Source organism: Pristiophorus japonicus, chromosome 1, assembly GCF_044704955.1.
Source record: "Pristiophorus japonicus isolate sPriJap1 chromosome 1, sPriJap1.hap1, whole genome shotgun sequence".
NCBI lineage: Eukaryota > Metazoa > Chordata > Chondrichthyes > Pristiophoridae > Pristiophorus > Pristiophorus japonicus.
This window is the reverse complement of record NC_091977.1, coordinates 522,265,672-522,292,227: the sequence shown is the minus strand read 5'-3', so window position 1 is coordinate 522,292,227 and position 26,556 is coordinate 522,265,672. Positions and strand designations below refer to the sequence as shown.

The following is a 26,556-nucleotide window of genomic DNA, read 5'->3' as shown; positions in this document are numbered from 1 at the left end:
AGCCTGGCCTTGCTGGGCTATTGGGCGTGTTGGGTTCGATTTCCTGGTTCGGCGTGGTGTCGTTGATCCTTTCGGTGTGTGTTGTGAACTCGAAAAAGGTGGTGTCTGCTGTGGGTTGTTCAGGGCAGTCTGTGAACTGCAGCCTCGTTTGGTCCAGGTGCTTTCTGCAAATTTGCCCATTGTCTAGTTTGACAGCAAAAAAGAAGTAGGAAGAAATCAAAAGGTGACGTCACAGCCAAAGGGGTAAGTGATTGGCTGGTGATTGGTGAGTAGATTTTCTTTTTTATATCAGTAAGTACCTGTTAACATTGTTATCGCCAATTTAAGTTAATCTAAGGGTTAAGTCATGGCAGGAGAGCTCGGTCACGTGATATGCTCCTCCTGTACCATGTGGGAACTCAGGGACACTTCCGGTGTCCCTGACGACTATGTGTGCGGGAAGTGTATCCGCCTCCAGCTCCTGACGGACCGCGTTGCGGAATTGGAGCTGAGGGTGGATTCACTCTGGAGCATCCACGATGCTGAGAATGACGTGAGTAGCACATGTAGCGAGCTGGTCTTACCACAGGTGAAGGGTCCACAGCCAGCTAGGGAATGGAAGACCAGCAGGAAGAGCAGTGCAAGGAAGGTAGTGCAGGGGTCCCCTGTGGTCATCCCCCTGCAAAACAGATACACCGCTTTGAGTACTGTTGAGGGGGATGACTCATCAGGGGAGGGCAGCAGCAGCCAAGTTCATGGCACCGTGGCTGGCTCTGTTGCACAGGAGGGCAGGAAAAAGAGTGGGAGAGTGATAATGATAGGGGATTCAATTGTAAGGGGAATTGATAGGCGTTTCTGCGGCCTCAATCGAGACTCCAGGATGGTATGTTACCTCCCTGGTGCAAGGGTCAAGGATGTCTCGGAGCGGGTGCAGGACATTCTGAAAAGGGAGGGAGAACAGCCAGTTGTCGTGGTGCACATTGGTACCAACGATATAGGTAAAAAAAAAGGGATGAGGTCCTACGAGACGAATTTAAGGAGCTAGGAGCTAAATTAAAAAGTAGGACCTCAAAAGTAGCAATCTCTGGATTGCTACCAGTGCCACGTGCTAGTCAGAGTAGGAATCGCAGGATAACGCAGATGAATACGTGGCTTGAGCAGTGGTGCAGCAGGGAGGGATTCAAATTCCTGGGGCATTGGAACCGGTTCTGGGGGAGGTGGGACCAGTACAAACCGGACGGTCTGCACCTGGGCAGGACCGGAACCAATGCCCTAGGGGGAGTGTTTGCTAGTGCTGTTGGGGAGGAGTTAAACTAATATGGCAGGGGGATGGGAACCAATGCAGGGAGACAGAGGGAAACAAAATGGAGACAGAAGCAAAAGACAGAAAGGAGATGAGTAAAAGTGGAGGGCAGAGAAACCCAAAGCAAAAAACAAAAAGGGCCAATGTACAGCAAAATTCTAAATGGTCAAAGTGTAATAAAAAGGCAAGCCTGAAAGCTCGGTGCCTCAATGTGAGGAGTATTCGGAACCCAGGAGAGGGCTCTGAGCTAGTTAGAGTGGGTGAGAGCGCAGATGAACAGGACCCCAAGAAAGAATGCAAAAGGCAGGAGGCAACAGAGCAGAGTAGCACTGGGGTAAGTGTAAACCACAAGGTGATAGGAAGGGACAATATGTATGAATATAAAGGGGCTGCAGGAGGGGTCAAACCTAAAAATCATGGTTTAAAAACTAGTATTAAAACACTCTACCTAAACGCATGCAGCATTCGAAATAAAGTAAATGAGTTGACGGCACAAATCATTACAAATGGGTATGATTTGGTGGCCATTACAGAAACGTGGTTGCAGGGTGGCCAAGACTGGGAATTAAACATACAGGGGTATCTGACAATTCGGAAAGAGAGACAACAAGGGAAAGGAGGTGGGGTAGCTCTGTTAATAAAGAATGATATCAGGGCAGTTGTGAGAGATGATATTGGCTCTAATGAACAAAATGTTGAATCATTGTGGGTGGAGATTAGAGATAGTAAGGGGAAAAAGTCACTGGTGGGCGTAGTTTATAGGCCCCCAAATAATAACTTCACGGTGGGGCGGACAATAATCAAGGGAATAAGGAACGGCAGTAATCATGGGGGATTTTAACCTACATATCGATTGGTCAAAGCAAATCGCACAGGGTAGCCTGGAGGAGGAATTCATAGAATGCATACGGGATTGTTTCTTAGAACAGTATGTTACAGAACCTACAAGGGAGCAAGCTATCTTAGATCTGGTCCTGTGTAATGAGACAGGAATAATAAACGATCTCCTCGTAAAAGATCCTCTCAGAATGAGTGATCACAGTATGGTTGAATTTGTAATACAGATTGAGGGTGAGGAAGTAGTGTCTCAAACGAGCGTACTATGCTTAAACAAAGGGGACTACAGTGGGATGAGGGCAGAGTTGGCTAAAGTAGACTGGTAACACAGACTAAACGGTGGCACAATTGAGGAACAGTGGAGGACTTTTAAGGAGCTCTTTCATAGTGCTCAACAAAAATATATTCCAGTGAAAAAGAAGGGCGGTAAGAGAAGGGATAACCAGCCGTGGATAACCAAGGAAATAAAGGAGAGTATCAAATTAAAAACCAATGCGTATAAGATGGCCAAGGTTAATGGGAAGATAGAGAAAATTTTAAACGACAGCAAAGAATGACTAAGAAAGCAATAAAGAAAGGAAAGATAGATTACGAAAGTAAACTTGCGCAAAACATAAAAACAGATAATAAAATCTATTACCGATATATAAAAAGGAAGAGAGTGACTAAAGTAAACGTTGGTCCCTTAGAAGATGAGAAGGGGGATTTAATAATGGGAAATGTGGAAATGGCTGAGACCTTAAACAATTATTTTGCTTTGGTCTTCACAGTGGAAGACACAAAAACCATGCCAAAAATTGCTGGTCACGGGAATGTGGGAAGGGAGGACCTTGAGACAATCACTATCACTAGGGAGGTAGTGCTGGACAGGCTAATGGGACTCAAGGTAGACAAGTCCCCTGGTCCTGATGAAATGCATCCCAGGGTATTAAAAGTGATGATGGAAGTTATAGCAGATGCATTCGTTATAATCTACCAAAATTCTCTGGACTCTTGGGAGGTACCAGCGGATTGGAAAGCAGCTAATGTAACGCCTCTGTTTAAAAAAGGGGGCAGACAAAAGGCAGGTAACTATAGGCCGGTTAGTTTAACATCTGTAGTGGGGAAAATACTTGAAGCTATCATTAAGGAAGAAATAGTGGGACATCGAGATAGGAATAGTGCACTCAAGCAGACGCAACATGGATTCATGAAGGGGAAATCATGTTTAACTAATTTACTGGAATTCTTTTGAGTATATAACGAGCATGGTGGATAGAGGTGTACCGATGGATGGTGGTGTATTTAGATTTCCAAAAGGCATTCGATAAGGTGCCACACAAAAGGTTACTGCAGAAGATAAAGGTATGCGGAGTCAGAGGAAATGTATTCTCATGGATAGAGAATTGGCTGGCTAACAGAAAGCAGAGAGTCGGGATAAATGGGTCCTTTTCGGGTTGGAAATTGGTGGTTAGTGGTGTGCCACAGGGATCGGTGCTGGGACCACAACTGTTTACAATATACATGGATGACCTGGAAGAGGGGACAGAGTGTAGTGTAACAAAATTTGCAGATGACATAAAGATTAGTGGAAAAGCGAGTTGTATCAAGGACACAGAGAGGCTGCAAAGAGATTTAGATAGGTTAAGCGAATGGGCTAAGGTTTGGCAGATGGAATACAATGTCGGAAAATGTGAGGTCATCCACCTTGGGGGAAAAAAAACAGTAAAAGGGAATATTGTTTGAATGGGGAGAAATTGCAACATGCTGCGGTGCAGAGGGACCTGGGGATCCTTGAATCCCAAAAGTTAGTTTGCAGGTGCAGCAGGTAATCAGGAAGGCGAATGGAATGTTGGCCTTCATTGCGAGAGGGATGGAGTACAAAAGCAGGGAGGTCCTGCTGCAACTGTACAGGGTGTTGGTGAGGCCGCACCTGGAGTACTGCGTGCAGTTTTGGTCACCTTACTTAAGGAAGGATATACTAGCCTTGGAGGGGGTACAGAGACGATTCACTAGGCTGATTCCGGAGATGAGGGGGTTACCTTATGATGATAGATTGAGTAGACTGGGTCTTTACTCGTTGGAGTTCAGAAGGATGAGGGGTGATCTTCTCGAAACATTTAAAATAATGAAAGGAATAGACAAGATAGAGGCAGAGAGGTTGTTTCCACTGGTCGGGGAGACTAGAACTAGGGGGCACAGCCTCAAAATACGGGGGAGCCAATTTAAAACCGAGTTGAGAAGGAATTTCTTCTCCCAGAGGGTTGTGAATCTGTGGAATTCTCTGCCCAAGGAAGCAGTTGAGGCTAGCTCATTGAATGTATTCAAATCACAGATAGATAGATTTTTAACCAATTAGGGAATTAAGGGTTATGGGGAGCGGGCGGGTAAGTGGAGCTGAGTCAACGGCCAGATCAGCCATGATCTTTTTGAATGGCGGAGCAGGCTCGAGGGGCTAGATGGCCTACACCTGTTTCTAATTGTTATGTTCTTATGTACTCCCTTCTTTAGCTATCACCATGCCCGCGATCCACTTGGGACCATGTCCATAGTTTAGCACATACACAGGGTCATTCAGATCAATTTCCCGTGACAGAGTGGCGCGACCATCGTTTACATTTTAGTTGCAGCCGCCTGCTCTCTACCTGATCATGCAGGTTGGGGTGAACCAGCGAGAGTCTGCTTTTAAATGTCCTTTTCATGAGTAGCTCAGCCGGGGGCACCCCTGTGAGTGAGTGGGGTCTCGTGCGGTAGCTGAGCAGTACTCGGGACAGGCGGGTTTGGAGTGAGCCTTCTGTGACTCGTTTAAGGCTCTGTTTGATTGTACTGCCCGCTCTGCCTGCCCATTGGAGGCTGGTTTAAACGGGGCCGAGGTGACATGTTTGATCCGATTGCGGGTCATGAATTCTTTAAATTCGGCACTGGTAAAACATAGCCCATTGTCACTGACCAGTATATCAGGCAGGCCGTGGGTGGCAAACATAGCCCTCAGGCTTTCAATGGTGGTGGTGGCGGTGCTTCCCGACATTATTTCACATTCAATCCATTTTGAAAAGGTATCCACCACCACCAGGAACATTTTACCGAGAAACGGGCCCGCATAGTCGACATGGATCCTCGACCATGGTCTGGAGGGCCAGGACCACAAACTTAGTGGTGCCTCTCTGGGCACGTTGCTCAACTGAGCACATACGCTGCATTGCCGTACACAGGACTCTAAGTCAGAGTCGATACCGGGCCACCACACGTGGGATCTGGCCATCGCTTTCATCATTACTATACCCGGGTGTGTGCTGTGGAGATCCGAGATGAACGTCTCCCTGCCCTTTTTGGGTAGCACTACGCGGTTGCCTCACAACAGGCACTCTGCCTGAATGGACAGCTCGTCCTTTCGCCGCTGGAACGGCTTGATTTGCTCTTGCATTTCAACGGGGATGCTGGCCCAGCTCCCATACAGTAAATAGTTTATTACTAGGGACAGCAGAAGATCTTGGCTAGTCAAAGACCTAATCTGGCGGGCCGTGACAGGTGATTTATCATTTTCAAACGCTTCCATGACCATCAACAAGTCTGCAGACTGCGCCACCATCAACAATTTTGCAGGCTGCGCCATTTCCACTCCCGTGGTGGGCAATGGTAGTCGACTGAGAGCATCCACACAGTTTTTGGTGCCTGGCCTGTGGCGGATGGTATAGTTATACACTGATAGCGCGAGTGCCCACCTTTGTATGCTGGCTGAGGCATTAGTATTTATCCCCTTGTTTTCAGCGAACAGGGATATGAGGCGCTTGTGATCGGTTTCCAGCTCCAATTTGAGGCCAAACAGGTACTGATGCATTTTCTTTACCCCGAACACACACGCTAATACCTCTTTCTCAATCATGCTGTAGGCCCTCTCGGCCTTAGACAAGCTCCTGGAAGCATAGGCGACAGGTTGCAACATCTCCGCAATGTTAGCTCGTTGTAATACACACCCGACTCCGTACGACGACGCATCACATGCTAGCACAAGTCTTTTACACGGGTTATACAATACAAGCAGCTTGTTTGAGCATAAAATGTTTCTGGCTTTCTCAAAAGCAATTACTTGTTCTTTTCCCCATACCCAGTTCTCACCTTTACGCAATAACACACGTAGGGGCTCAAAGAGGGTGCTTAACCCCGGTAGTAAGTTATCAAAATAGTTGAAGAGTCCCAGGAGCGACCGCAGCTCCGTGACGTTCTGTGGCCTGGACGCAATCCTGATAGCCTCCGTCTTGGCATCTGTGGGCCGAATGCCGTCCGCCACGATCTTTCTCCCCAAAAACTCCACTTCTGTTGCCATGAAGACGCATTTTGACCTCTTCAGCCGCAGCCCTACGCGATCCAGTCGCTGGAGGACCTCCTCCAGGTTTTGTAGGTGCTCGACGGTGTCCCGACCCGTGACCAATATGTCATCCTGAATAAGCACCGTGTGTGGTACCGACTTGAGCAGGCTCTCCATATTTCTCTGGAAGATCGCTGCAGCCGACCGAATTCCAAACGGGCATCTGTTGTAGATGAACAGTCCCATGTGCGTGTAGATGCAGGTGAGGCCCTTCGAAGACTCCTCCAGCTCCTGCGTCATGTAGGCCGAAGTCAGGTCGAGCTTGGAGAACGTCTTGCCTCCTGCCAGCGTCGCAAATAGGTCGTCTGCCTTAGGTAGCGGGTATTGGTCCTGTAGCGAGAAACGATTAATAGTTACTTTATAATCACTGCAAATCCTAACCATGCCATCACTTTTGAGTACTGGAACAATCGGGCTGGCCCACTCGCTGAATTCCACTGGGGAGATGATGCCCTCACGTTGCAGCCTGTCCAGCTCGATTTCCACTCTCTCCCTCATCATGTGAGGTACCGCTCGCGCCTTGTGGTGAATAGGTCGTGCCTCTGGGATCAAGTGGATCCGCACCTTCGCCCCGGAAAAGTTTTCAATGCCTGGCTCAAAAAGGAAAGGAAATTTATTAAGAACCTGGGTACATGAGGCCTCATCGACATGTGATAGCGCTCGGATGTCATCCCAGTTCCAGCGAATTTTGCCCAGCCAGCTCCTTCCAAGCAGTGTGGGGCCATCGCCCGGGACAATCCAGAGTGGCAGTTCGTGCACCGTGCCCTCGTAGGTGACCTTGACCATGGCGCTGCCCAGGACAGTGTTAAGCTCTTTGGTGTACGTTCTCAGTTTCATGTGGATGGGGCTCAGGGCTGGTCTGAATGTCTTGTTGCACCACAGTCTCTCAAACATCTTTTTACTCATGATGGATTGGCTAGCGCCAGTGTCTAGTTCCATGGCTATGGGTAAGCCATTCAATTTTACGTTTAGCATTATAGGTGGACATTTCATCAAAAATGTTTGCACCCCGTGTACTTCAGCATCTGCCTCCTCTCTCTGATGCTCGAAATTGCTTTGATCCACCATGGACCGATCTTCCTCTGCCACATGGTGGTTAGCAGATTATGCAGCTCGTTGGAGGTGCCCCATTGTTTCACAGCTCTTGCAAACATACCCTTTGAAATGGCATGAATAGGCTGAATGGAAGCCTCCACAATGCCAACAAGGTGTGAATTGCCTTGCTTTCATCCTTTGTTGCGGACTCTGAGTCATCTGGGTCACCTGAGGCCTGCTGGCAGTTGCAGACTCGTGGTTTCTGCCCTGTACATTTCTGCTCGCAAACACAGTTCCAGTTAATTTATGATCATTGCTAGCATTTGTGTGCTGAGAGATTTGTTTGGTGTTATCACTGGTGAACATAAACGCCTGTGCTATCGCAATGGTCTTACTGAGGGTCGGTGTCTCTACAGTCAAAAGTTTTCGTAGGATGGTCTCGTGGCCAATGCCCAGTACAAAAAAGTCTCTGAGCATTTGCTCCAGGTCATCATCAAATTCACATTGTCCTGCAAGTCGCCTTAGCTCGGTGACGTAGCTCGTCACTTCCCGACCTTCAGATCGCTGGCACGTGTAGAACCGATACCTCGCCATCAGCACGCTCTCCCTCGGGTTAAGATGCTCCCGAACCAGTGTACACAGCTCCTCATACGACTTAGCTGTGGGTTTCACCGGAGCCAGAAGATTCTTCATGAGGCTATAGGTCAATACCCCACAGACCGTGAGGAGGACCGCTCTCCTTTTTGCAGCGCTTCCTTCTCCGTTCAGCTCGTTGGCTACAAAGTACTGGTCTAGCCGTTCGACATAGGCTGCCCAATCCTCACCCTCCGAGAACTTCTCCAGGATGCTCACAGTCTTTGCGTTGGATTCGTATATTCGTCGCCAGTTGTTGTGTTCATGACACAGATGAGACTGCACACAGGGAGGTTAAAGTAACAGTGACCTCAGTCTTTATTAAGGCACTCCAGAGTGAGGAACAGGCCTTAGGGGCCGGCTTATATACAGTGCTCCAAAGGAATGCTGGGATCCCTTGGGACTTCAGGGAATCCAGTCCCTGGTGGCGGAACATGGGAGTGCATGCTTTACAGATACACAACATAAGCCAATTAGGACTGAGATGAGGAGAAACTTCTTCACTCAGAGAGTTGTTAACCTTGGAATTCACTACTGGAGAGAGTTGTTGATGCCAGTTCATTAGATATATTCAAGGGGGAGTTAGATATGACACTTACGGCTAAAGGGATCAAGGGGGATGGAGAGAAAGCAGGAAAGGGGTACTGAGGTGAATGATCAGCCATGATCTTATTGAATTGTGGTGCAGGCTCGAAGGGCCGAATGGCCTACTCCTGCACCTATTGCCTATATTTCTATGTTTAACTGCCCTCTGAAATGGTCAACGAAGCCATTTATTCAAGATGGCGGCTCACCATCACCTTCTCAAGTTATGGATGGGCAATAAATGCTGGCCTTGCTGGCGACGCCCATATCCAATGAATTAAAAAAAGAAGAAAATCAAGCAAAGTCACACTTGCCTTTTTATTGGGCTTCCTTTGAGGCTGGCCCTTTATGGTGATTGTTGCCTTCAGAGGCCTGGACTGCCTCATGTTTTCATGGCTCCACTCACCAGTGTGTCCCCTCAACCGTGTGTCCCCCCAATGACTGGGGAGCAGTGCTATGTTATGGGGTCAGGTTGGTGGAGGACGTTTGTCTTACGGATATTTAGTGTAAGGCCCATGCTTTCATACGCCTCAGTGAAGATATTGACTATGACTTGAAGTTCAGTCTCTGTGTGTGAGCAGACGCAAGCGTTGTCCTCGTACTGTCGCTCGATGACAGAGGTTGGGGTGGTGTTGGATCTGGCCTGGAGACGGCGGAGGTTGAACAGGTTTCCACTGGTTCTGTAGTTTAGCTCCACTCCAGCGGGGAACTTGTTGACTGTGAGGTGGAGCATTGCAGTGAGGAAGATCGAGAAGAGGGTTGGCGCGATGACGCAGCCCTGCTTGACCCCGGTCCGGACGTGGATTGGGTCTGTGATGGATCCGTTGGCCAGGATCACGGCCTGCATGTCGTCGTGGAGCAGGCGGAAGATGGTGACAAACCACACCCACCCACCCACCCGCCCTTTCCTTCAACAACTGTCTGTCCCACCTGTGACAGAGACTGTAATTCCTGTATTGTTATGTAATGATGTGTGTATCGTCCCAGTACCTTAAATGTAATGTAAGTACTATGCCACACCACAGAGGGCGCTGCGGTGGGAAACCCTGGTAGTATCTGTAACAAGGACTATATAAGGCTGACCACCACACCTGAGAGGCACTCTGGAGCTGAACAATAAAGGACGAAGGTCACAGCAGTTCGATTGACACCAGACCGTGTGGAGTCAGTGATTTGTGTGCTACAGACACCACATTGGCAACGAGGACGCGGACGAACTCCACGCAACCATGGCTACTCTGGGCTCGCTAAAGGATTTTACCGCGGGCAATGATTGGGAGGCCTTTACGGAAAGGCTCGAGTACTACTTCACAGCAAATGACCTGACGGAAGACACATACACAATGAGAAGCGTAAGGCGATATTGCTCTCCAGTTGTGGAGATGAGGTTTACTGTCTCGCCAGGGATTTGCTGGCCCCCGGGAGCGCCAGGGACAAGTCATACGAGGAGCTGACTGAACTCATTCGTGACCAGTTGAAACCGAAGGAGAGCATCCTCACGGCCAGATACAAATTTTACCATCACTGCAGACCTGAGGGCCAGGATGTCACCAAATATGCTGCAGACCTCAGGAGACTCGCGGTGCCGTGTGATTTTGGGGCACACCTTGACGAGGCTTTGCGGGACGTTTTCGTTATGGGGATTGGCCACGAGGGCCTCCTTCACAAGCTGCTAGCCACGGAACCCACAGTCACCCTGACAAAGGCCATCACCATCAGCCAGGCATATATGACCTCGACTTGCAGCACCAAACAAATGATCCACACAGTCTCGAACCCGGCAGGCATTGTCCTCAGGATAGCGCCCACCACGGACAACATTGCAGAACGTGGCTCTGCCCGGGGCAGAGAGCACGGACCTCGGGATCCTGGAACTCAGAGTCCGCCGAGGGGGGCCAATCAAGCAGCACCATGCTGGCGCTGCGGAGGAAGCCATGGGGCTCACCGGTGCAGGTTTGCGGAGTACACGTGCAATACCTGCCAAGTTAAAGGCCCACCTTCAGCGTATGTGTAAAAGAAATCGGACTCACCACGTGGCTGAGGAGATGGGGGATGATCCACTGTTCAGCGAGGAGCAGGTAGAAGAAGATGAGGTGTTGGGACTGTACACGTGCACCGACGGTTCGCCCCCAGTGATAAGTGAAGTAAAAATCAACGGAGTCCCAGTGAGTATGGAGGTGGACACGGGCTCGGGTCCGTCGTTGATGAGTCGGAGAACTTTTGATAAACTGTGGATTAACCCAGCTGCACGACCCAAGCTGGTCCCGGTCACGGCGAAGCTGCGTACCTACACCAGGGAACTAATACCTGTTCCCGGCAGAGCGATGGTGCAGGTATCCCACCGGGACAAGACCACGCTTTACCTTTGTGGGTCGTTGCAGGCGATGGGCCGACACTCCTTGGCCGGAGGTGGATGGGGACGGTCCGTGGGAGCTGGGAAGACTTCATCACTCCACAGGCTGCTGCTCCCCGGGGTGCGGCCATGCCTCGGGTCCCCAGAGAGCAGCGCCGACCGAGCTGGAGCTGCAGCCTCAATCCACCCACAGGCAAGCCCCAGGCCCGGGCCCCACACAGAGACCCTGCAGCCTCAATCCACCCACAGGCAAGTCCCAGGCCCGGACCTCACACAGAGACCCTGCAGCCCCAGCCCCCACAGGCAAGCCCCAGGCCCGGACCTCACACAGAGACCCTGCAGCCCCAGCCCCCACAGGCAAGTCCCAGGCTCGGACCTCACACAGAGACCCTGCAGCCCCAGCCCCCACAGGCAAGTCCCAGGCCCGGATCTCACACAGAGACCCTGCAGCCTCAATCCACCCACAGGCAAGTCCCAGGCCCGGACCTCACACAGAGACCCTGCAGCCTCAATCCACCCACAGGCAAGTCCCAGGCTCGGACCTCACACAGAGACCCTGCAGCCTCAATCCACCCACAGGCAAGTCCCAGGCCCGGACCTCACACAGAGACCCTGCAGCCTCAATCCACCCACAGGCAAGTCCCAGGCTCGGACCTCACACAGAGACCCTGCAGCCTCAATCCCCACAGGCAAGTCCCAGGCCCGGATCTCACACAGAGACCCTGCAGCCCCAGCCCCCACAGGCAAGTCCCAGGCCCGGACCTCACACAGAGACCCTGCAGCCCCAGCCCCCACAGGCAAGTCCCAGGCCCGGACCTCACACAGAGACCCTGCAGCCCCAGCCCCCACAGGCAAGTCCCAGGCCCGGATCTCACACAGAGACCCTGCAGCCCCAGCCCCCACAGGCAAGCAGCCCTGCACAGAGGGGCCTAGTGGGGGGGGTGGGGGTTGAGCCGGCGGGGTGCTGAGGGATCCAGGGGCCGGTGGTTCGCAAGGGCCCCGCCGAGGAAGAGGCCGTTGGGCGGGCCCCGCAGAGGAGCTGGTAGCGTCGGGCGGCCATGGCAGCCGCAGGGGAGGCCGCTACGGGGGACGCGGCAAGTGCGGCCGCTGGAGAGGCCACGACGGCCGCAGGAGAGGCGGCAAGTCAGATGGCAGAGGAGGGGAGCGGAGGCTGCGACGGCGGAGGGCATTCGGAGCAGCGGAGAAGAGGATGGCGGCGGCATCGTGTCGGAGCTGCAGAGCATCAAAGATGGCGGCGCCCAAGGAGAAGCCTCGTGGAATCCTCCTGCATCAAAGATGGCGCCTTAAAGAGGAAATGCACCCGGGAGTCTTAAAAGGGCCTTACAAAGAGGTGGTCCCCACAAAGGACTTCTGTTTGGCAGAGCGAGTCTAAAATGAGAAATGTTAACGTGAGATAGTGAATTTATAATAAGAATTACTTTTTTTATGCTGAATGGCCACCGTATTTGTGTAAAATAATGGATGAAGTACAATTAATGATAACAATAAACAAGGAAATCAAGATTCCGCTACCAGTCAATAACCAGTTAATGTACCAGATAAAATGTACCATACTAACGCACTGTCTATGCCCACCTGCCTTCCGTTGGACAAGTGTGATGTTATGTAATGATGTGTGTATCGTTGTCCTGCGTCCAGGTGGGGGGGGGGAAGGTGATGTTATGTAATGATGTGTGTATCATCCCAGTACCTTAAATGTAATGTAAGTACTATGCCACACCACAGAGGGCGCTGCGGTGGGAAACCCTGGTAGTACCTGTAACAAGGACTATATAAGGCTGACCACCACACCTGGGAGGCACTCTGGAGCTGAACAATAAAGGACGAAGGCACAGCGGTTAGACTTACACCAGACCGTGTGGAGTCAGTGATTTGTGTGCTACATACACCACAAGTCACCTCAGGACTCACTTTTAGAGTGGAAGCAAGTCTTCCTCGATTTCGAGAGACTGCCTATGATGATTGTGCCCCCCCAGGGTGCAGCCATGGAGGAAGGGCAGTCCTGCTGGAGAGGAAGTTCTGGACATTGAGCTGTTGGGCCTAAATTCCCCCCCGATAGAGCCCGGGCAGTAAAGTTTGGGCTTTGGTAACTATTGTACAAAGGCAGCATTGATAATCCAGTGCGCTTCACTGGGCACCACTGGTTTGTAAATTAAGAGGAATAATGATGAGACTTTGTAAAGGAGCCGCCTTTTGTGTCTCCCAGGAGATTTCCTGGGGGTTGTGGCGGGGAGGGGAAGGGCTCCAGTCATCATGAGGTATGGAGCGCATGATGGTCTTTTCCAACTCGCCAATGTTCGGAGGGAGTGTCTGAATGCTCTAAAGGAGTTTTTACAGGGTTACTAGTTCCGAGCTCACATTCTGTTGGTACCTAGCTGACTAATCCTGTTGCAAATCAGGTCGAAAGCAGTCATCATTTTATCACCAAAAAGAAAGACTTGCATTTATATAGCGCCATTCACAACTACCGGATGTCCCAAAGCACTTTACAGCCAATGAAGTACTTTTGGAGTATAGTCACTGTTGTAACGTAGGAAACGCGGCAGTCAATGCTTGCAGCAGCACAGCAAGCTCCCATGAACAGCAATGTGATGATGAGCGGATAATTTGTTTTTTAGTGATACTGGTTCAGGGATAATTATTGGCCAGGACACCGGGGATAATTCCCCTGCTCTTCTTCGAAATAGTGATCTTTTACACCCCTCAGAGAGCAGACAATGCCTCGATTTAACGACTCATCCGAAAGACGGCACCTCCAACAGTGCAACACACCCTCAGCACTGCACTGGGAGTGTCAGCCTAGATTTTTGCGCTCAAGTTCTGGAGTGGGACTTGAACCCACAACCTTCTGGCTCTGAGGCGAGAGTGCTACCCACTGAGCCACAGCTGGCACACAAGGAGATGGAAAATCAGATTGTGCCAGATGTTATCTCTTTCGGGCACCTGATTCATTTACAATCAGAAAAAAATAAGCTATTAATGTCCTTAGATTAAAAATAAGCAATTAATGTGTCGACATTACACTAAAAATCAGTTAAAAGATCAAGTGGTTCCAGATGAATGCCTTAACAGAGGAAATGCTTGTCATGGGAAGTTCGAGTCACTATCATAAGATCATCACTCAAAAAAAGGAATGGAAAATAGTTTAGTTCCCGTAAGTCTCATGCTATTGATTAGCGTATCAGAGTGTTCAGTGCACTAGTCGAGCACCCACAAGTATCTATTGCGAGTGGAAGGAGGTGTCACTATCTTGTAACACATTCCACCCTAGCCACGACAGCGTGATTTGTAAATGTGAAATTTATGTTTTATATCCGAGTGCAAAACATCAACCATCATCCCTTGGCTTGTCTCAAAAGTTAAGGAGGTTGAGTCCATCTGTGGTTTGAGTTTCAAGATTGTGGCCCAGAAATTGGTTACGGCCCGTTTTCGGGCACACAGCCTTCGGGCCTTATTTACATTATTTGGAGCCTGTTGCATCTCCACAGGCGACCCGCCCATGTTACACTGTGGAACGTTGGGCTCTTCCTTCAGTCTTCATAAGCTTCAGCTCTTCCGAAACCCTGCTGCCTGTACCTGTCCCACAACAAGTCCCGTTCAGCCATCATCATCCCATCATCCCATCATCATCATAGACAGACCCTCGAAACGAGGATGACTTGCTTCCACGCCAAAAAAGGATGAGTTCACAGGTGTTTCAATGAAGGACCTGAACTACATGTTGAAGGGTGGAAGATGCCTGTGCGTGGATTTTTTTAACGTGTGGTGACCGTTGCACACCAGCCACCACACGGGCTTGACAGAGCTAGGTCTTGGGCCAGTGGCAAGGATTATCCAAGGCGAAAAATAACGGGGAGGCTGAGGGCGAGATGCCGTTTGTGCGATGCTAACGGGGGAGGGGATGTAAATCGAGCAGCAAGTTCTGGAGATTCGCAACTCACGGCATATCTCTTAACTCCCCCGAGCTTGCTGTCTGATTTGCGCATTAATACCGGTGTGCAAGTTTCGGCCCATCGCATCGTGCGAGTGAATTGGAGCGAGGGAGGGAAGAGAGTGCAGCAGCAGTTCTAATTAAACCTTTGTGCTTTATCATACATCACAATGGAAAGGATCAGTGACTCAGGAATATGACATGCCACCAAAATAACTTTCAAATAATATACATTTTGCGATAGAAATAACCGCGAGATGAGTGGTTCTTTGCCAAGGTGTAATTTTGGCTATTCATTTGGAGGCTGTTGCATTAAATTTTAAACACAGCAGTTTTGCTGAAACCCAGCTGGGAGCAACAATATCCCGGAATACTTAGCGTGCAATGTCCGATACCGGGTATAGGCAGGAACCAGTACTTCCTACATAATCCTCGGTGCACACTCACACAACAGATGTGGGATCTGTTATAACACACAGCCCACTGTCAGTATATTTCGGACCCTGTAGTACAGCAGGATACCATGTGATTCAGTATTGGTGATGGTGGCTTGACCCATCCACCTCCACGGAGGTGTGTGGGGGGCCTGACCCATCGACCTCCATGGCACGAACCTGGTATTGCAGTACTTCCAGGAACGGTGCAGTGGCTCTAGGCCTTTTGGCTAAGAGCATTGGCGCAGAGTGATCCTTGAATGGGCCCAAGGTGACCTCTGGCGTTTGTGATTTGACAAAGAATTGGCTACGAATTTCCCCCCCAAAAAAAATTGGTGATCTGTCAACATCATTGGCACCCACCATGTCTTTTTGGCTGTTTTGTTTCGGCTGAATGAGCCCATTCTCTCCACAAACCCCAGCTGTGTCTTATTAACAAAACATTTTGGTGTCTGTGGATAAATGAATGTCTGTAGCGTTCCTATTCACTTTAGGCCATGGTATGGGATCATTCTGTTCCCAGACCATGAGAAAGAAAGCAGCCATACAGGTCTGATTTCCGTACTCTCATCTGCAAATTATGTTTTGACGCTATCATGCACACCGTGTCAGACCTGAAACGTACAACTCGACAGCACTGCACCCACTCTCCTACTGACCTAACACAGCTGTCCAGCCTCCCTGTTCTTGGGCTGAACTGGCTCTGAAACCTTCTGATTTCTGGCCCAGTGTGACCCTGCAACCTCCTGGCCCAGTGTGACCCTGAACCTCCTAGCCCAATGTGACCCTGAACCTCCTGGCCCAGTGTGACCCTGCAACCTCCTGGCCCAGTGTGACCCTGCAACCTCCTGGCCCAGTGTGACCCTGAACCTCCGGGCCTAATGTGACCCTGAACCTCCTGGCCCAGTGTGACCCTGAAACCTCCTGGCCCAATGTGACCCTGAACCTCCGGGCCCAATGTGACCCTGAACCTCCTGGCCCAGTGTGACCCTGCAACCTCCTGGCCCAGTGTGACCCTGAACCTCCTAGCCCAATGTGACCCTGAACCTCCTGGCCCAGTGTGACCCTGAAACCTCCGGGCCCAATGTGACCCTGAACCTCCGGGCCCAATGTGACCCTGAACCTCCTGGCCCAATGTGACCCTGAAACCTCTGGCCCAGTGTGACCCTGCAACCTCCTGGCCCAATGTGACCCTGAACCTTCTGGCCCAGTGTGACCCTGAACCTCCTGGCCCAATGTGACCCTAAAACCTCTGGCCTAGTGTGACCCTGCAACCTCCTGGCCCAATGTGACCCTGAAACCTCTGGCCCAGTGTGACCCTGCAACCTCCTGGCCCAATGTGACCCTGCAACCTCTGGCCCAGTGTGACCCTGAACCTCCTGGCCCAATGTGACCCTGAACCTCCTGGCCCAATGTGACCCTGAAACCTCTGGCCCAGTGTGACCCTGCAACCTCCTGGCCCAATGTGACCCTGAACCTCCTGGCCCAATGTGACCCTGAACCTCCTGGCCCAATGTGACCCTGAACCTCCTGGCCCAATGTGACCCTGAACCTCCTGGCCCAATGTGACCCTGAACCTCCTGGCCCAATGTGACCCTGAACCTCCTGACCCAATGTGACCCTGAACCCTCTGGCCCAATGTGACCCTGCAACCTCCTGGCCCAATGTGACCCTGAACCTCCGGGCCCAATGTGACCCTGAACCTCCGGGCCCAATGTGACCCTGAACCTCCTGGCCCAATGTGACCCTGTAACCTCTGGGCCCAATTTGACCCTGCATACTCCAGGCCCTTGGCCCAGCCCAGTGTGACTCTGAAACTACCAGGCTCCTGGCCCATTGTGACTCTGCAATCTCCAGCCTCCTGGTTCAATGTGACTGAATCTCCTGGCTCTGGCCCAATGTGACTGTGCAATCTCTACACTCCCAGGCTGACCTTGCACCTTGACCTTGATTTTCTTTTGCATACCTACCCAATGCTGCAGTCAGCCCCTCACCATCTGTGTTAGAATAACATAATATTTGTAGCAATAATAAGTTTGGAATGTAGCATAGACATGTGTAGGCAAAGATAGAGGATTCCTTCCCTGAAGGGCATTGGTGAACCAGCTAGGTTTTTCTGACAATCTAATATCTTTCATAGTCATTTTACAAATTACTGGAGTTATTAAATTCAGTTTGCCATAGTGGAATTATGAACTGATAATCTTTGGGTTATTAGTTATTAGTCTGGTACCATAACAACTACTACCATACTGTCATAATATGACAGTCAATTACTGTGTTAACTGTGACTTGTTTGGAAGCACTCTCGCCTCTTGAGTCAGAAGGTGTTGTGGGTTCAAATCCCATTCCAGAACCTTGAGCACAAAAATCAAGGCTGACACATCAGTGCAGTGCTGAGGAAGTGCTGCACTGTTGGAGGGGCCCTCCTTCGCATGAGACGTTGAACCGAATGCCCCCCTGTCTGCTCGCTCAGGTGATGCAAAAGATCCCACGGCACTATTTTGAAGAAGAGCAGGGGTCTTGGACAATGTTTATCCCGCAACCAACGCCACAAAAAACAGATTATCTGGTCATATATCACATTGTTGTTTGTGGGAGCTTGCTGTGCGTGAATTGGCTGCCGCGTTGCATAAATTACATAAGTACTTTTTTTGAAGTGCAGTCAATTAAGTGGCTGTAAAGCACTTTGGGATGTCCTGTGGTCGTGAAAGGTGCTATAGAAATGCAAGTCTTTTTTTTTTCTTTTATTCCTATTTTAACACAGCTCTACCAACAGAGCCTGCAAGCTGACCTCCTGTGCTTAAATATTTAAAAGCCCGAGGCTATGTGTTTGGCTGGGGTCAGAAGCACATCTTTGTGGCAGGTGGAACTCTCATCCCAGCAGAGATGCGCCTCGAGCAAAGGACGCAAGAAAGTCCCGGCCACTGCCTTCTGGAGATGAGAGAAATTTCGGGGGAAAAAATTTGATTTACCTCCGTAACATCACCCGTCTCTGCCCTTGCCTCAGCTCATCCGCTGCCGAAGTCCTCATCCATGCCTTTGTTACCTCTAGACCTGACTACTTCAACACACTCCTGGCTGGCCTCCCCCATTCTAACCCATGTAAACTAGAGGTAATCCAAAAGTTGGTTGCCCATGTCCTAACTCGCACCAAGCCCTGCTCACCCATCACCCCTGTGCTCGCTGACCTACGTTTGCTCCCGGATAAGCAACGCCTCAGTTTCAAAATTCTCATCCTTATTTTCAAATCCCTCCATGGCCTCGCCCCTCCCTATCTCTGTAATCTCCTCCAGCCCCACAACCCCCTGAGATGGCCTGCACTCCTCTAATTCTGCCCTCTTGGGCATCTCTGATTATAATCGCTCAACCATTGGTGGCCATACCTTCTGTTGCCTAGGCCCCAAACTCTGGAACTCCCTGCCTAAACCTTTCTACCTCTCTACCTCTCTTTCCCCCTTCAAGACGCTCCTTAAAACCTACCTCTTTGACCAGGGTGATTAAAGAGTGACAAATCCCAAGCTTTTGGCCACCTGTGCTAATTTCTACTTATGTGGCTCGGTGTCAAATTTTTAATCTCCTAATACTCCTGTGAAGCACCTTGGGACGTTTCACTACTTTAAAGACACTATGGGGTCTAAATTGATCAAAGGCAAGTTCCGCCCACTTACCGTCGAAAAGACCGCTAAGATCCTGCCGATAGTTTGGGTGGAACTTTGGTCAAAAAAGGAGGGAAAAAGCCTCCGGCGGCAAAAGTGGGCATTACTGGGCCAATTCTGGGCGGTAGGGGGGAATTCTGGGTAGCAAACGCAATCCTGGAGAAAGTTGTGCCGAGACTGGCGTCGGGGCCCAGGGAGGGGGGAACGCACCCAAAAAAAAAGGTTCGAAAAATTTAAAAAAGAAAAAACCTTCAGAGGACCCTTTCACACAAAATCGGCGCAAAAGAAGTTTCAAAAAAAATCTCACTTACCTTTTCTTGCAGGTCTTCCTACTGACCGTCCAGGTAAGACCTGCTTCCACGTGGTGGTCTTTTCTCCTGCAGGAGCGGGGGACCGCTCGGACTAATCTTGGGCGGGAGGGCTTTTTTTGGCATTGCACGCTGGCGCACGCCCCCCAGCGCTCCTTCCAAACCGCCGGCGTGAGGGCTTCACCAATCTTCCATGGAGGGGAGAACAGGGAAACTGCCGAGAAAACTCCGACCATCAATTTCGGCCCCTATATAAATACAAATTGTTTGAGAAGGATGCAAAATAGAGGATTCTCTTTGGGGGGACCCATTCCACACAATGGCCTATAAATTTGGGGGTGCTCATTTTTGAGCACTGCATGCCGATTCACAGAAACATAGAAAATAGGTGCAGGAGTAGGCCATTCGGCCCTTCGAGCCTGCACCGCCATTCAATAAGATCATGGCTGATCATTCACCTCAGTAGCCCTTTCCTGCTTTCTCTCCATACCCCTTGATCCCCTTAACCGTAAGGGCCATATCTAACTTCCTCTTGAATATATCCAATGAACTGGCATCAACAACTCTCTGCGGCAGGGAATTCCACAGGTTAACAACTCTCTGAGTGAAGAAGTTTCTCCTCATCTCAGTCCTAAATGGCCTACCCCTTATCCTAAGACTATGTCCCCTGGTTCTGGACTTCCCCAATATCGGGAACATTCTTCCTGCGTCTATCCTGTCCAGTCCCGTCAGAATCTTATACGTTTCTATGAGATCCCCTCTCATCCTTCTAAACTCCAGTGAATACAGGCCCAGTTGATCCAGTTTCTCCTCATATGACAGCCCAGCCATCCCTGGAATCAGTCTGGTGAACCTTCGCTGCACTCCCTCAATAGCAAGAACGTCCTTCCTCAGATTAGGAGACCAAAACTGAACACAATATTCCAGGTGAGGCCTCACTAAGGCCCTGTACAGCTGCATTAAGACCTCCCTGCTTCTATATTCAAATCCCCTAGCTATGAAGGCCAACATATCATTTGCCTTCTTCACCGCCTGCTGTACCTGCGTGCCCACTTTCAGTGACTGATGAACCATGTTACACAGGTCTCGTTGCACCTCCCCTTTTCCTAGTCTGCCGCCATTCAGATAATATTCTGCCTTCGTGTTTTTGCCCCCAAAATGGATAGCCTCACATTTATCCACATTATACTGCATCTGCCATGTATTTGCCCACTCACCTAACCTGTCCAAGTCACCCTGCAGCCTTTTAGCATCCTCCTCACAGCTCACACCGCCACCCAGCTTAGTATCATCTGCAAACTTGGAGATATTACACTCTATTCCTTCATCTAAATCGTTAATGTACATTGTAAATAGCTGAGGTCCCAGCACGGAGCCCTGTGGCACTCCACTAGTCACTGCCTGCCATTCTGAAAAGGACCCGTTTATCCCGACTCTCTGCTTCCTGTCTGCCAACCAGTTCTCTATCCACGTCAGTACATTACCCCCAATACCATTTGCTTTGATTTCGCACACCAATCTCTTGTGCCGGACCTTGTCAAAAGCCTTTTGAAAGTCCAATACACCACATCCACTGGTTCTCCCTTGTCCACTCTTCTAGTTACACCCTCAAAAAATTCCAGAAAATTCGTCAAGCATGATTTCCCTTTCATAAATCCATGCTGACTTGGTCCGATCCTGTCACTGCTTTCCAAATACGCTGCTATTTCATCCTTAATGATTGATTCCAATATTTTCCCCACTACTGATGTCAGGCTAACCGGTCTATAATTACTCGTTTTCTCTCTCCCTCCTTTTTTAAAAAGTAGTGTTACATTAGCTATCCTCCAGTCCATAGGAATTGATCCAGAGTCGATAGACTGTTGGAAAATGATCACTAATGCATCCACTATTTCTAGGGCGACTTCCTTGAGTACTCTGGGATGCAGACTATCAGGCCCCAGGGATTTATCGGACTTCAATCCCATCAATTTCCCAAACACAATTTCCCGCCTAATAAGGATATCCTTCAGTTCCTCCTTCTCACTAGACCCACTGTCCCCAGTACCTTTGGAAGGTTATTTGTATCTTCCTTCGTGAAGACAGAACCGAAGTATTGGTTCAATTGGTCTGCCATTTCCTTGTTCCCTATTATAAATTCACCTGAATCCGACTGCAAGGGACCTACGTTTGCCTTTACTAATCTTTTTCTCTTCACATATTTATAGAAGCTTTTGCAGTCAGTTTTTATATTCCCTGCAAGCTTCCTCTCATACTCTATTTCCCCCCTCCTAATTAAACCCTTAGTCCTCCTCTGTTGAGTTCTAAATTTCTCCCAGTCCTCAGGTTTGTTGCTTTTTCTGGCCAATTTATATGCCTCTTCCTTGGCTTTAACACTATCCTTAATTTCCTTTGTTAGCCATGGTTGAGCCACCTTCCCAGTTTTATTTTTACTCCAGACAGGGATGAATAATTGCTGAAGTTCATCCATGTGATCTTTAAATGTTTGCCACTGCTTATCCACCGTTAACCCTTTGAGTATCCTTTGCCAGTCTATTCAAGCCAATCAACACCTCATACCATCGAAGTTACCTTTCCTTAAGTTCAGGACCCTAGTTTACGAATTCGTTAGGCCTTTAGCAGTATAGCGGTTTGTAATGCCTGCCATATTGGAGGTTTAGGAGCCCGTTTAGCGGCTTAGAATCGGGTGCTGAGCGGCCAAATTTCTCAACCAATATTTAACCAATGGGTCTACAAAATATCTAAATGAAGATGATTCATTTTGACAAATTATAAAGATGAATCTAGTTGCACTTTCAGTCAGTGTGAGTTACGGCTGTTTTGACTACCTGGTGCGACTCATGTATTGATCTCAGTGTCGTCGTTGCTCTCTCTGCAGTTGTGTTTCTGCTGCCGAACGAAGAGATTCTCGATCTTTACCTGGTCGTACACCTGCCAGTTCTGTAAAAGGTTAGTCACACCCTCCTCTTTGACATTACTTCATGCAGCTTTCTTATTTTCCATCGCTTCCCTCAAGTTCTTCAGGGAGGGGGGAAGGGAGAATGAGTGAAAAGTTCACAAGAGACAGAAACTAACAGGGCAAATCTGTTAATGAGTAAAATGGTGAAACAGTGGGGACGTTCAAAAAAGAATTGAAGGTGATACAGAACCAGCTTATACCCCCGAGGGGCAAGAGTTCGACTTGCCAAAAAAACCAGCCATGGCCAACTGAAGAGCTGAAGGACAACTTACAACTAAAAGGAAAAGCGTACAAAAATGCAAAAAATAGCACGATGCTGGCAAATGGGAAAGATACAAAGAACAGCAAGGGTGAAAAACAGATAGTATGAGCTGCAAAAAAAAGAGTATGAAAAGAAACTTGCACGGGATATCAAAACCAACACCATTTGTTTTACAATTGTACTAGAAAAAAGAGAGTGGTCAAGAGCACTGTGACCCCTTTAAAACAGATTATGGTGATACTGTGAATGAAAATAAGGAAGTGGTGGGCATGTTAAACAATTACTTTGCGTCAGTATTTACGGTAGAGGAAGAGGATAGTGTGCCAGATGCTCCAAGGAAACTAATATTGAATCAGGTTCAGGGACTCAACAAAATTGACATAAGCAAATGAACAATAATAAAGAAAATAATGGCACTAAAGAATGACAAATCCCCAAGGACCAGTTGGTTTCCATCCCAGGGTTTTAAAGGAAGTCGGTGAGAATGTTGCAGATGCCCCTAACTATAATCTTCCAAAGTTCTCTCAATTCAGGAACCGCTCCTTTAAATAGGGAAATTGCATCTGTCACTCCGCTATTTAAGAAAGATGAGAGGGGAATTATAGACCAGTTAGCCCAACGTCTGTTGTCAGGGTCTATAATTAAGGATAGGGTCACTGTGAACACCTTGAACATTTTCAGTTGATCAGAGAGAGTCAGTGTGGATTTGTGAAAGGTAGGTCATGCCTGACAAACCTGATTGAATTTTTTGAAGCGGGACAGGGGAATGTCTATGGATGTTATTTATACGGACTTCCAGAAGCCATTTGATAAAGTCCCTCGTAAGACTTAACTAAAATTGAAGTTCATGAAATTGAGGGTAAATTATTGACCTGGTTAGGAAATTGATTGAGCGGCAGGAGACAGCGCGTAGGGATAATGGGTAAGTACTCTAATTGGCAGGATGTGACTAGTGGTGCCCCACAGGGATCTGTGTTGGGGCCTCAAGTATTCACTGTATTTAATAACAACTTATATGATGGGATTAGAAAGCCACTTATCCAAGTTAGGCGCCATTGTAAGCAGTGTGGATGGAAGTATAAAATTGTAAAGAGATATTACTAGATTAAGTGAATGGGCAAATGGATTTCAATGTAGGAAAATGTGAGGTCATCCACTTTGGAACTAAAAACGATAGAGGAGGGTACTTTCTAAATGGTGAATAGCTAGAAACAATGGAGGCCCAAAGAGACTTAGGGGTCTATGTATATAGATCATTAAAATGTCATGGACAGCTACAGAAAATAATCAAAAAAAGCTCATGGATTCTGGCCTTTATATCGACTGGAATACAAGATGGTAGAAGTTATGCTGCAGCTATACAAAACCCTGGTTAGACCACACCTGGGGTACTATGAGCAGTTTTGGGCACCAGACCTTCGGAAGGATATATTGGCCTTGGAGGGAGTGCAGTGTAGATTTACCAGAACCTCCAAAGGTTAAATTATGAGGCAAGGTTATACAGACTAGGATCGTATTTCCTGGAATTTAGAATTTATGAGATGATTTGATTGAAGTTTAATGTTTCTCGCTCATCAAAGCTGTCAAAGAGAAAGCGAAGTCTGCCTCAATCAGGCTCTTTTATTCCATTCAGTGCATCTAAGCTGGGTGCTATCTAGTTATGCTTGCTCTTGCAGTCGGTGCAGCGAGGTGCAGTTGTGAGTACGCACAGCTGAGTCTGCCTGAAATAAACCGGAGCACTTCGGACGCTATAACCAGTAACTTTGAAAATGGCGTCAATGCAAATGGATAGTGGAATGGTTACTGCTTTTTTGGTTGATATAAGCGACTGCCCTTTTTAAACGTGGACATTTAAAGTGGTGGGGACCAAGGTTCCCGTTAAGCTGCGTGGCCGCACAGCGATCTGGAGCTCCCGCCCAGGCCGTAAATGGAAGGAACCGCGTGTGCGCGAAACTTTGATTGGGCCGTGCAGCCCATTAAAGTGGCCGCACACTCAAAAACAAATTTAGAGGGGACATTGGCGGGGACTGTATAAGTACCACTGCATTAAAACCCCTCATAAAATGGGAAGCTCCAGCATTATATAGTTCCCCCCCCACCCCACATCCACCGATGTATTAGTTATTGAGCAAACAAACTACTTGATCACTTCACCGTTTTTAATACTCGATTATCTTTCCACAGACCGGTGTGTTCACAGTGTTGTAAGAAGGTACGTTCAAATTGTTGAGATGTGTATCTGAATTAATTTATCTTTCTGTCTGTGGCTGTCAAAAATATCTCTGTAATCTCCTCCAGCCCCTCAACACCCCCCCCAAGATGTCTGTGCTCCTCTCATTCTGCCCTCTTGAGCATCCCTGACTATAATCGCTCAACCATTGGTGGCCGAGCCTTCTGTTGCCTCGGCCCCAAGCTCTGGAACTCCCTCCCTAAACCTCCACCTCTCTTTCCTCCTTTACGATGCTCCTTAAAACCTACCTCTTTGACCAAGCTTTTGGTCACCTGCGCTAATTTCTACTTATGCGGCTTAGTGTCAAATTTTTTAAATCTCATAATACTCCTGGAATGCCATGGGACGTTTCACTACATTAAAGGCGCTATATAAATGCAAGTTGTTTTGTTTTTAAAAAAATAAACGAGTGCTCTGTTTTTGCCGTTTAGATGCGACTACCCTCCAAACCGTACAGCAATCTTCCCATCTTTTCCTTGGGACCGTCAGCCTTGCCAAAAGAGGGGAAGGTGACAAAGCCAGAGAAGGCGTCAGGCAGCCGTCGTCGACACGATGGTCAACACAGGAGTCTCGTCAGGTACGAAGCACCCTGCCACCTCCCCCTGGGGGCAGGACCATTCCAGCTCTGCCTCAATAATAGTCATTTTATCAGAGCTGCCGAGTCCATTACAACAAAGCCAAAATACTGCGGGTTGCTAGAAATCCGGAATAAGAACAGAGAATGCAGTAAACTCTCAGCAGACCCGGCAGCAGCTGTGGGGAGAGAGAGAGAACTGATGAGTTTTGATGCAAGGTCATCGACCTGAAACGTTAACTCTGTTTCTCTTTCCACAGACGCTGCCTGACTGACCTGCTATTTCCAGCATTTTCTGTTTTTATTATTGCTTGGTCAATTCTTGGAGTTTTAGCAACAACTTTGCATTTTGATTGCGCTGGTACGTAGCGAGCGCTATGTGCAGGGTGCCAAGCGGGCAGCGACAACAAGGAAGGGAAGAAGGTTGTAAAGTCCTGTCCCCTCAGTACAAAGCTTTGCTGGAGCCTTTCTATAAAGTCCTCCCAATTGTCTCCCGCATTGTACTTTTCATCTGATCCGTTGTTCGCCATTCTGTGGATTCTGTAATCCCATAACTCGTCGCCACTGTAAAGTCCTGTCCCCTCAGTACAGATTCACACGAGGCATGTAGTGAAGTCAAGGTCACTCTGGACCTGCACCTTTATTTCACAGCTCTGGAATGCTGCACTTGCCTGAGACCTGTCCTTATATACCTGTCTCTTGCAAGTGCACCCCTGGTGGTAAGGAATGCTGGTGGTTACAGGTCATATCTTATTACAGTCCTGTCTAGCATGTTAGGATACAGTTATATATAATAATGTAAGATACATGACAAAGGTTAGCAAGGACAAAGGCATGGTTGAGGAAGAGGATCTCCAGGAGGCGATTTGGAGGGAGATGCTGAAAGGGGTAGTTGCAGAGGGCAGGAGCAAGGTGGCTGAAGAGGGAGCCGCTGATGGTGAAACAGAGAGAGCAGGAAACGAGACATACGTTGGATGTTGGGGACTGTGGATGTTGGGGTCAAGTGAAATTTTCAAGATGGAGATTGATGGATATTTGCTAGGTAAGGGTATCAAGAGATATGGAACAAACGCAGGTAAAGAAGTTGAGGTACAGATCAGCAGTGATA

The 26,556-nt window shown here is 48.8% G+C and overlaps 1 protein-coding gene across 4 annotated transcripts in view; it reads left to right on the top strand.

Annotated features, from left to right (window-relative positions):
- LOC139277661 (protein spire homolog 1-like) overlaps positions 1 to 26,556 on the top strand; it is a 377,805-nt gene that overhangs the window by 347,357 nt on the left and 3,892 nt on the right. For all 4 annotated transcript variants that reach the window (XM_070896458.1, XM_070896440.1, XM_070896449.1 and 1 more), the window contains 3 exons: positions 22,302 to 22,372; positions 24,829 to 24,856; positions 25,306 to 25,451. In XM_070896458.1, coding sequence (XP_070752559.1) covers positions 22,302 to 22,372; positions 24,829 to 24,856; positions 25,306 to 25,451 — 245 coding nt within the window. The remainder of the gene's footprint in view (positions 1 to 22,301; positions 22,373 to 24,828; positions 24,857 to 25,305; positions 25,452 to 26,556) is intronic.